Here is an 11777-nt window from a genome sequence, read left to right as displayed (position 1 = left end):
AAGTGCAAATTTGAAAGTTTTTGTTCATCATTGTCAGCATGTATGGAGAAGGTCAGGAGAGAGGTCCAACAGTGAGTGTTTACAGCCATCTCCTAAACACAGTGGACACTCTGTTATGGTTTGGGGCTCCATTTAAGTTGGTGGTGTTGGGCATTTTGTCAAAACTGATGTAAATATGATCACAGAAAAGCACCATCGGAGTTTGAGTCACCATGCAATATCATCTAGAAAGCATCTGATTGGAAACCGCTTAATTTTTCAGCATGAATATGATCCCAAACACACAGCCAACTCAGTAAAAGCATACCTGGGTAGAAAAACAGAAGGGAACATTATCAGTCATGAATTGGCCTCACCAGAATGTGGACCTCAACATTATTAGAGCAGAGTGGGATCATCTTGACAGAGAACAGAACAAAAGGCAGCAAACATCCAAAGAAGAACTTTGAATGTCCTTCAAGAAGACAAAGAAAGTTCAAGATGTGTTGAAGAACAAAGGTGCTTGTACCAAATAATGATTTTGAAGAACTTTTATGCTTTTGCATCTTTTATGCTTCTGATAATCAGCAGGCATGACTCACATTTGTAGGGACTTTAATTTGCGGCATTGCATCGTCTGTACGTAATAATTGATCCGAGGTCAAAGCGCGCCCTCTGCTGTTCAATGCTCACCCACGGCAACGACCAAAGTGACGTGACTGTCACATTACACCGCCGGTCGGGATGGGCAACGGACACCTCCTCGCCATCTATATTTAGATGTTTAACCTGTATAAGCAAATCCTAGAAAACTGCAACCATCGGGGGAGCCAGGCGGTTTGGAGCATTAAGGCCAGGCAGCAATGGCCACAGTGAAAAAGGACGACAGGCTGACGAGGTCTCAGAGCTTCGTGTGCGTCGGTTTCGCCGGGTTTTTTAGCAAAACTGTCACGTCACCTTTAGAGGTGGTCAAAATTAAAAGTCAGGTGGGCACCTTTCACTCCAAGAGGGGTTTCTGGCAAAGTTTTCTCATCATCTACCAGAATGAGGGGCTTAGGGGATTTTGGAAAGGAAATCTCGCCTCTTGCCTCCGGTTGTTTCCCTACAACGCAGTTCACCTCGCAACATACAGAAAGTGAGTAAAGTTACTTATACTTATGGTTTGTCTCACGCTGTGTGGACTGCAAAGCATTTTATGTGATCGTTCGACCCAAATTTATCCTAAATAGTTTGTTATTCGACTTGGGTCACGTGACGTCGACTTTGCGTTTGTGTTTTGAGGTGTAAAACGGAATGAAACACGCTGAAATTACAGAAAAAATAATATTCAAGTTAATTCTTTATGTATCAGGACCTAAAATAATAAAAAATAGTTGACGTAAATGGTCTGTTTTTTTTTTTTTATCCCTGAAGTTAAAGATGCACTTCCTGTTTCTCTATGTGAGTCGCACGCTCCATTTTAAGCCAATCAGAAGGCTGGATTTTCTCAGCCGAGTTTTAAAGTCGAGGGTTGTCTCTTCCCCGGGTTTTGTCTCGCAGGTAGTGTGCCGTTATTAACCATCGTATTCCTGAGGCGCAACATGTTATATATTCCCGAAACTGGTAGAAAATGGTAGAACTAACGTTTATTTTCTCATAATTTCGGCTTACTATCGAAATTGCGTTTATTACTGAGTAGATCGAAATGTCCAATTTTGACTTATGGATGGCAATGGAAGACACTGGCGTCACTTCAAATTCAGTCAAACCTTTAAGCCGTCCCATTTTTTTTTCAGTAGACTCAAGAATCCTTCAAATTTATTAGGTTAAACTGTTGAAATAGTTGTTTTTGCTTGACAAATTGCTCAAATTATTAATAAAACCACATCCACAATATTTGAGATTTGGGGTTTCGTTCTTTGAAGATGTCCCAAATTTCCCAGCCCCGCTTTGTTAGGGTTTGTTATATGTTGCAGCTCTGATACGTAGAAATATAAGCAGTTGGATGAACTTTGGTTTGGGTCTGCGAGTCCTGTGGTTTTACAAAAAATCCCAGTGAGAGGAAATAATGCCTATGAGGCAAAAATGAGGGCATGTATACCGATTCACTGCTGGGTAACTTCAGGACAAAACACAGGCAGTAAGCAGCCGGCAAGACAACAGTAATCCCGCAAAGAATAGCAAATCTACTGCCTACTATCTGTATTAGTCATTATGTTTCCCGATGAGGTGTTTTTGTTTCGTTTTGTTTCTTATACGCGTGTGCGCACATAAATAATACGCCCTGAGTGGCCAACCTGGTGTCCTATGCTGTACACACAGTTCCAGGAAAAGAAGGCCTTTTCCTATATGTCTGTGACACTCACAAATACACACACGTGTATTTTAGTATTTAGTATTTATTTATTTATTGTCATTGTCAAGAACAATGAAATTGCGTTTGGGGCTTCCATACAACCCAAAAAAAAGAAGAAAGAAGAAAATAATAAATACCCCTTAAAACCCAAGTGTACATATTTAACCCAGTGTGACTCCAATGCAATAAGACAATCCTTAGCAATAATGTTCGTAGAAATTCAGACAAAGACCTGAGAAACATGACAAAATACAACAATGCAACTCATTCAATATTATTGTACTGTGAGATATGATATCAGATATGATAGTTATCTATTTAAGAAAGAGGGGGGGGGGGGGCAGGAGGGGGAAGAGAATAAAGATATGATGCACCAATGCAGACCAGTTCATTGCTATTAAGAAGTTGGATATGGTTATTGTCCGTGAGAGGGGGGCAGAGAGTTCAGGAGCCTCACAGCCTGTGGATACAGGCTGTTGGCCAGTCTGGATTCAGTTATTCACGTGCTTCTGTGTTGGAGGCTTCCAAGAAGTGCTCTGAAATAAAAATAGGTGCAGTAGATGTCCGAAAAAATATTTCAAAGCAGCAGAGCTTGTCTGACTGCTCTGAATACACTTAATGTCATTTGCATGTGTATTTTAAATACTAACACGATGCATAAACAAACAGGGTGGCCTTCGATGTTGTGAACAACCACTTGGATCTTGTCTTTTTATATATAGCTATCTATTTATACATGTGTATCTATATATCCATGTGTATGTATTGTGTTGGACTGTCTACAAGACAAACTGTCTTACAGGGACATCTGAGTTTTATTTCTCATAGATTTATTTCTTTCCTCTGTGTGCAGGATAGTCCACCTTCACATGGATGAACTGGGCTTCATCTCTCAGTGGAGAGCCATATTTGCTGGTGGACTGGCCGGTGTTGTTGCTGCTCTGGCCACGTACCCGCTGGAGGTGGCAGAAACCAGGCTGATCATTCAAAACTGCAGGCAGCCCACATACATCGGCGTGGCTCACTCCTTGTCAAAGATCTACAAGAACGAGGGGCTGCTCGCCCTCTACAGGGGATTTTCCCTCACTGTCTTGGGTTCGTATACACGTTGCTACAAACTAATTCGTTTTTAGTGGATCGTGTAAGATTTTGCATATGAATCTCATGTCACGAAACTCCACCTTTACCTTTAGTTTCATGTCCTTACAGGTGCAGTTCCCTTTTCTGTTGGATGTTATGCAGTTTACATGAACTTGGACAAGCTGTGGCAGGAGCCTCCTGTTCGCTTCACTCCCCTGCAGAACTTAATAAACGGCTGTTTGGCAGCAGGAGTGGCTCAAACCCTCTCGTACCCTTTTGAAACTGTAAAGCGGAAAATGCAAGTAAGTTTACAGAACACCTTTTCTGCTTGTGGGGTATGTTTGGAGAACTGAAACAGGACTATTTTTTGTTTTTTCAAGCTGGAAGTAATTAAAATAGAAACATAAAGATAGATACACCATAGATATTTTTTTAAAGGTGTTAAATGGAAGTGTTACAGCTGCATACCGATGCTGGAAATACTGTGTTGGTCTTTTTAATTAAGTTCATATTTCTTCTACAGATCTCTCAGCTGCTGACTGAGTAATTGGGAAATGATTGTAAACACAACACATTTACAGTGTAGATGCGCCTACATGCTGGCTGTAGTACCATATTTAGTCCATAAGAGGGCAGTAGATGTTTACCTAAGTACGGGCTGACCTTACTCAGCCACTCAATGATTTTGAGTATGTAAAGTTAACATCAGAATTACTTCAGTGGTGATTTACCTAAATATAAAGAGAAGAGATATTTACTGCATGTGTTTTAAAATGTTATAATCACAGGAGTCGTTGGTCTGCACCATGTTGCTTTTAAATAAGGGTGTCTATACGCTGCAAAGGACTCATTGGGAACAATGGTGTGGCAAAGGACAGGATTCTACATCCGGTTTTATCTGCCTATTATTAGATGGGTTCAGCAGAACAAGGTTCAACAGCAGCTGGGAATGTGAATGTGTCCCAGCTCTGCAGAAGCTATAGATATGTTCTCTAAAGATAGCCAGCAACTATCAGACAGCCGGCGTGTGTTTCCAGTCTGCTGAAGCATCGCACCGACGTCACTTACTTTAAAGAACAGTCCTGCGTAAAGGCTTCATTTAGCTATTCAGCTGTAGTGTCTGTCATTAAAAAGCTCAGAGTTAAACATTAATTCGGGACAGAGCACAGAGAATGGGGGGAAAACAGCGGATGATGTTTGCTGAGGCTTGGGGTAATGATTTAAGACGTGTATAGTTTAACTTGCTGGCTAGCTTGGCTAGCTTTAAGTGTCCTCTACAGATGAAGCTGTTTGAATAGTCCTATTGGTCTCGTGCTTTATCCATGAAACACAATAATCTAATTCTGATAGTTGCTCTCTGAATCTTTGGCACTACTTTGGTGGCCCCTCCAACAATATGAAGATATTTTATATTTACCTGTGACTGTCCTTTTGCATTTACTGATAAATGACAGCTGAATAAAATCAAACACATAGTGTCACAATATTATGTCCTCTGACCTTCCCGGTTCTGAGTTAATAAGCACCTTCAAACTCTGATTCACCATTTCCTATTTTGGCTTTCATTCTTTTTAACAGGCACAAAGCGCCCGTCTTCCCCATTTTGGAGGAGTCGACGTCCATTTCACTGGAATGATCGACTGTTTCATGCAGGTGATTAAACACAACGGCGTCCTTTCACTGTGGAACGGCCTTACTGCCAACACAATAAAGGTATGATTCACTTATACATTGGTAGCAATTTCTTGTTATATGGCCAAAGTACGGGTCTGTTTGATCTTCTGTTATATAAATAAGAGCATTTACGTGTTTTACGCAGGAACAAGGGGCGGGGCATGGAAAGCAATGTTTAGTGTGCGTAGTTCACAGCAGGAATTTCACTACCAAGGTGGAACAGCATGCTCCGCTCTTAAAGCTACAGATCCCTTCATAGCCCAAAACTGTTTTTACTTGTGACCGTTTTAATGAAAATAAAGTGCATACCGAGTACAAGTTCTCTGTCGATCTGTGATCAAAATAATAAAGTGTTGGCGTGACTTTAAAATGCAGTTGTCTTTTGTTACTCCCCTACAGATTGTTCCCTACTTTGGCCTTCTTTTCACCTGCTTTGAGATGTGCAAGCAGGTCTGCCTTTACCGCAACGGTTACATTATCTCCCCCTTGAGCTACAAGCTCACACCGGGGGTCGACCAGAGCCTCGGGCCGAACGAGCTGGAAGAGGTCAAGCGCCACTTGAAAAACAGGAACTTTGGCTCAGGGGATTCGTCTTTGAGAAATCGATGGTGATGCTTTACGTGAAAGATGCCTGGTTTATTAAAATAAACGAGAGAGAGGGAGCGAGAGACTGAAAAATGACACAACAGCAAATCCAAGGGCATCCAGGAGCCTACCTCTCTCAGACTTTTACATTTTATTTAAAAGTATTTTAAAAAGTTGTTTACCCATCCATGATTTACGATGGCTTTTTACCTGACATGTGCCTTTTAGGATAAATATTTATTTTGGGAGCTCTTTGCTGCATTAGAATCAGTGCCATAGTCTGCTCACATAAAATAGTTTTTAAAAAAATGCTCATGGATTTTGTGAACTCTGACCATCATGAGCGCCATGTGACAGGTTATAATTTTAATGTATGAATGAAGGCAAAATTTTTAATGAGTTTTAAGTTAAAGTATGTCATTATTGATGATGTATTCCGCTAACATGGCAAGAAAGAAAAGTGTTTGTGAGGTTTAAATGATTTGTTTTTCATTCTGAAGGTAAAAACATTGATTTAACCTCCTGTTTGCTGAAACCCACATTCCTCTACGGTGACTTTGCCCTTAAGTTGTCTGTCAGCAGTCTAACCCGTTTTCAATTGTTTAAAGTTACTACGGACATGCACCTTATTTAAGGTGCTTGTACTTTACAAGTATTTCCATTTTCTGCTAGTTTAAACTTGACATTGACCTCTACTGTTTTGTTTACTCCAACAAGCTACTTTTCAGATTCTGTAATATGTGACGGATTATTATATGAAAAGATATTAACAAGAATTTTTTTTATAGCTGAATACGTTTACTGGTTTGTTTCTGCATTTTCGGTCAACTCTTCAACCTCCTCTCTTGCTTGTAGTGGTAATTTGCTTTAGGCCAATTTGTTATTTGGTTTAAAGGTCTGTGTGCTCAGGTTGAGAGTGAAATCAGTCAGGTGATTGTATCACGTCAGCTCACGTGGGCAACTCAGTGGCAGCCAAAGGACGTTAACAGCTGGGATGACCTCTACCATAACTGTGAGGCCTCATCTGCCCCAGAATGACATTTGACACGACCTTCAGGTTAATCTGAATAAGAATGGTAATAATATAACGCCGTGACGGCGCCTCTCACTTCTGTTCAGATGCGGCTTTGCAAGTTTTAAAAAGTCGCAAAAGTAATTCATAAACTTTCCCTCATGCGGGACTGATCTCGTGCCTCGATTTATCTGAGTGACAAGGGAAAGCTCCAAATCTGAATCGAAGGTCATCGCCTGGCCCCGCCCACTACTCCTAGAGCCGGCCAATCGCAGAAAAGAATCGAAGTTCACGTTTTTTCTCGCGCACAGCCTCCTTAAATCCCCTCACTTCTAGATAGGATTCGGCCATTTCAACCCCACCAACAGAGTAGCTGGACGGCGGCTGATAGCAACTGAAGATGAGTGAACAAGCTATTTCCTTTGCCAAGGACTTCTTGGCTGGTGGTATCGCCGCTGCCATCTCTAAAACAGCTGTAGCTCCCATCGAGAGAGTGAAGCTTCTGCTCCAGGTGAGTGTGAACTGCTTATATCCCTGTGCAAACACCTGAAAACCTAATGACACTGTAATTATTGACATCAGTCACATACGTGTGTTGACTACTGCTGTTGCTCATTTGCAGCTTTTCTTCTTATTTCTTATGTTTGGAGGGGAAATTATTAAGATGCTTATGCATGTGGCAAATGGTTTAAAATCTAATAGTAATGGAAATCTGCTGCATCGTCAGGAGTAGAAACTGGGTTAAAAATAGTAAATCGAAGCGGCTCTGTCAGAGATTGGTGCAGGCACAGATGAGGAGCGAGCATAATCGAGGCGCACCACACTTGTTATGTAATAGACCGGCCTGAATGCTCGCATGAAAAGCGGCATTGTGACAGGAGAATGTGACCGTCTGTTGCCACTGTGGTGTTTAAAGTTATTCAAGACAGGTCATTAGTTTGTCTTGACATCAAACAGCCAAGGTCACAGCAAGGTTTGCGCCATGGCGCTTCACTGCTGCATTGGGCCCGGCCTCAGCAGTGGCAGGGGGCGGGGCCGTGAACTGTTGAATGAAAGGGCTGTCCACCTGCACATGAAAGCAAATGTGTGCGACTCAGTAGAATAACGGGAATCTCCCAGCTTAGACAACTCAGAAGGTGACCGGGTGAAAGCTTGAAGAGGAAACGGGATATGACGAGCTTCACTTGTTGCTGCCTCTAATGCACTGCGGTGTCTCTGCTTTGTTTACAGGTGCAACATGCCAGCAAACAGATTGCGGTCGACAAGCAGTACAAGGGCATCATCGACTGTGTCGTTCGTATCCCCAAAGAGCAGGGCTTCCTCTCTTTCTGGAGAGGAAATCTGGCCAATGTCATCCGATACTTCCCCACTCAGGCCCTAAACTTTGCTTTCAAGGACAAGTACAAGAAGATTTTCCTCGACGGCGTGGACAAGAGGAAACAGTTCTGGAGATACTTTGCGGGTAACCTGGCATCTGGCGGTGCCGCCGGAGCTACCTCCCTCTGTTTCGTCTACCCCCTCGACTTCGCCAGAACACGTCTCGCCGCTGATGTCGGCAAAGGGGGCCACGAGCGTGAGTTCAAAGGTCTGGGAGACTGCTTGGTGAAGATCTTCAGGTCCGATGGCCTTAGGGGTCTGTACCAGGGCTTCAACGTTTCAGTACAGGGCATTATCATCTATAGAGCTGCTTACTTTGGCATCTATGACACAGCAAAGGGTGAGTGTTTGCTGAGAGACATTACAAAGCTTTATGTCTTTTTACATAGCAGTTTTTAGCCTTGTAATCTCACCGGCTAATGTTTCTCTTACAGGCATGCTTCCTGACCCTAAGAATACGCACATTATAGTGAGCTGGATGATTGCTCAGAGTGTGACTGCCGTAGCTGGTCTTACGTCCTACCCCTTCGATACTGTCCGTCGTCGTATGATGATGCAGTCTGGACGCAAAGGAGGTAATAAAACTCCAACAAAATCAAAGTATAACTTCCTCTTCTTTTTTTTCCCCCACTGTTCTATTTAAATGAGGTTGTAACATCTGTGTGATTCTGTCTCTTCCCCTTCAGCTGACATCATGTACACGGGCACCATTGATTGCTGGAAGAAGATTGCACGCGATGAGGGCAGCAAGGCCTTCTTCAAGGGAGCCTGGTCTAACGTGCTGAGAGGCATGGGTGGCGCCTTTGTGCTCGTCTTGTATGATGAGCTTAAGAAAGTCATCTAAGATGTCTTTGTATGTTCACTGTTCATGTTGTGAAGTTTAACTGTAACATATCTTGTACATTTGGAAGGACTTAAATGCCGAGCTATATTTATAGGGACCAACTAGTATTTTCTACTAGTTGTACTGGGGGAATATGTTATGCACTCTTCTCTTGGCCCATTCATTTTCTTTTTTGTTTTGCCCCTTACCAGAATGTCATTCCCTGAACACAGGAACCTTGCCAGTAAGCGAGAAATAAAGGCAACCTACAGAGTGAATCTCCGGCCTGGTTTTGAGGTGTAATGCCATGTATAAAGTGTACGCGACAGAGTGTGACTGAGATCCCCGGCTGCGCGTCTCCTCAGTCACGCCTCCTGAGGAAGATATTTGGCTGCCTCTTGTGAGAAATGTAATCTTAGACTTGCAGGTTGCAGTTGGGGGGCAGCCAAAATCAGCTGCGAACGTTGACCCGTAGACGATATTTTAACCGAGACATGCTCGCAGCGAAATGATTCACAGAAAGTCATTAGCTTTAGCAGTCTCCTGTGCATTTACAGAATTATAAAATAGTTTCGAAGAACATTTGCACAGGTGACTTCCTCTAGGATTACCTGTTGTAAGGTGGATTATTCCAACCTTCTAAATATACTTTTATCTCCTGCCAAGCCTCTTCTGACTCCCAACTGGTATGACTGACGACTACGACCTTGAGCCATTTGTCCAGTTACCAGTTTGACACACAAGTTATTTACTGTCACGCTGAAGGGATCTCGGGATGAAATGAAAGTGTATTGGAGGAGATTTCTGCATTCTGGCTGGTTATTAAAACACATAAATGACAATGTAGAGGGTTTCTACTGGGGTGCACTGCTTGTGTCCACGTGTATTTAAAGGGGGTGTCATAAATTCCTGCTGATACATGATCCTGGCATGCGTAAAGAGGCACATGATTGTCGCTTGTGTAGGACAGGACATAGTGTTCTTACTGGTCCAGCTAATCGAGGGTGGGCAGGCCGTTCTATAAAAGTCAGCTGCAGACTTTGTGCTCTTTGGTTTAACTCAACTTTGGTTCAGTTATGTCTGTTTAATTAAATTCAAACCTAGCTTAATGTTTGAAAGTCAAGAGAAGTGTATATTTAAACAGTTTGATCTAACAGTGGCATCCTGACACATGCTGGGTATGAGACCATGGGGACACTTGGCCACTTTAATCTGCTCTCTTTATTCAGACATGATAGAACTGCTGCCCCCTCTGAACATCATCTCTGCATTTATGCATTTTTTTTTTAAGTTTCATTTTAGAGGAAATTTGACAAATGTTACTAGTAAAAGAAACTGAGGGGGAAAAAAATCTTTGTAACCCAGGTTCTGGATCAGTGCAGCGTATTCAAAATCTCTAGCCGCTGTGGACTGTTAGCGCCCCAGAAATCCTCCATGAGTCTTAAGTCACTGCTTTAATTACTCTTACCATGGGTGAATGAGAATATTAAGGTCTTTGACTCACTGTGCAGCTCTTAAAGTTCATCAGAAGTTTAATTCTGTCACTGGCAATGTGCCTTTAGTGTTTTCCACTCTTTGATCCAGTGATATGTCCTCAAACTTAATCACTTACTTCCAAGATGACAAGCAGAATTAATCAAATTAATCTTGATGAGACACAATGACTACGACTTAGACGCTTAACCCAAATTGATCCTGAGTGGAGGACACAGTGCTGCTAAAAAGAGGCTAACAGATTACATGATTTACTCAGCTGGACTAATCTTGCTTTCAGTGATTCACAACGACTTGGACCCGACCTCTTACCCACAGAAATTAGTTTTAATGCTGTTTTCTCCAGTCTGGTCTGAAAGGCCCTTCTCAGCAGGTAGCCCATAGTTAATCCTTCATTCAGTAGGCCTCACGTTACAGCTGTCCCATTACAGCTTTAACAGGGATCACAACCTTTTACTCACTGTCTGCGTGGCTTAAGATATGCCACAGCTCCTTGAAGTAACACGAGTCCTTTACTCAATTCCTCAGTCATAAAAATAGATGAATTTTGCTGGTGGACTGTATTACTATTTCTCAATATTATTTCATAGTGGCTCCAGTAACCACTTGAGTAGCGGTTTATACATTTGCCTAAGAAAGATTTAGTCCTGGGAGTAAACACAAAGGACATCCACAGTAAAATCTCTGCCAAATCAAACACGCAGAGCTGCCCACTGTGGCAACCCCTCATGAGTAAGGGAGCAGCCGAAAGCAGCTTCTTCTCATTATTTTTAGTACCTTTATTACAAACAGAAACACACGCTGCTCCCGGACATTTGCAGTTTTTATGATGGAGAGTAGGCGATAGCTTCTTAAGTAAAGGTTGCACTGCCACAGGGGAAAAAACACTAATGACATGTAAAGCCACATAAAAAAAAACATTACCTGAAGCATAACATGACCAAATATAAACATAAACTCACCCCGTGAGTGTTATCTCTCTGTTTTACTACTAAAACTGAGGCTTTAATGTCTCATTACTAGTGTTTTACTGTTATTATGTTATTATGAAAAAATGTGGTGTCGTTAAAAAAAAGTAATATTTACACAAAATGAGTACAATGCTGTGCTTATGTAAAAGTACATAGTTACATTCCCTTACTACGCTATGCAGGTCTACGGATCACTGAAGATACCCTTTACTACCCTTTACTCTGGGCGATGAGAAACTTCTGTCAGCCGGGCTGTTGCGTAATTTCGGCTGTTAGACCGAGTTACGTCACGGGGTCATGACCTCAGAGCTTTCCACTCATGGCAGTCTCTTCTACCGTATCTATCACATGATCCCAGTAAAAACAAAGACTCGCATATGATATTTGCTCTAATATATATTAATACAACAACGATTCTGGTACATTTAAATGTTACTATGTTAAGAT

General features: G+C 42.1%; 2 protein-coding genes across 2 annotated transcripts; both read left to right on the top strand.

Moving 5' to 3' along the window:
- Window positions 1-681: 681 nt before the first annotated feature.
- slc25a43 (solute carrier family 25 member 43) lies at window positions 682-6446 on the top strand. Its single transcript, XM_085243126.1, has 5 exons — window positions 682-1114; window positions 3168-3409; window positions 3524-3696; window positions 4973-5107; window positions 5468-6446. The coding sequence occupies exons 1-5, from the start codon at window positions 843-845 to the stop codon at window positions 5678-5680; spliced, it is 1035 nt and encodes a 344-aa protein (XP_085099252.1). The 5' UTR covers window positions 682-842; the 3' UTR covers window positions 5681-6446.
- A 546-nt stretch (window positions 6447-6992) lies between these two features.
- slc25a5 (solute carrier family 25 member 5) lies at window positions 6993-9143 on the top strand. Its single transcript, XM_085243136.1, has 4 exons — window positions 6993-7176; window positions 7896-8382; window positions 8477-8617; window positions 8729-9143. The coding sequence occupies exons 1-4, from the start codon at window positions 7066-7068 to the stop codon at window positions 8884-8886; spliced, it is 897 nt and encodes a 298-aa protein (XP_085099262.1). The 5' UTR covers window positions 6993-7065; the 3' UTR covers window positions 8887-9143.
- The last annotated feature ends 2634 nt before the right edge of the window (window positions 9144-11777 follow it).

The sequence above is a fragment of the Mchenga conophoros genome, linkage group LG2 (assembly GCF_057382185.1).
Source record: "Mchenga conophoros isolate Kocher_MC1m ecotype Shallow Benthic linkage group LG2, M_conophoros_male_GT1.1, whole genome shotgun sequence".
NCBI lineage: Eukaryota > Metazoa > Chordata > Actinopteri > Cichliformes > Cichlidae > Mchenga > Mchenga conophoros.
Note: the sequence above shows the minus strand (reverse complement) of the source record. Positions and strands in the feature narration are given on the sequence as shown.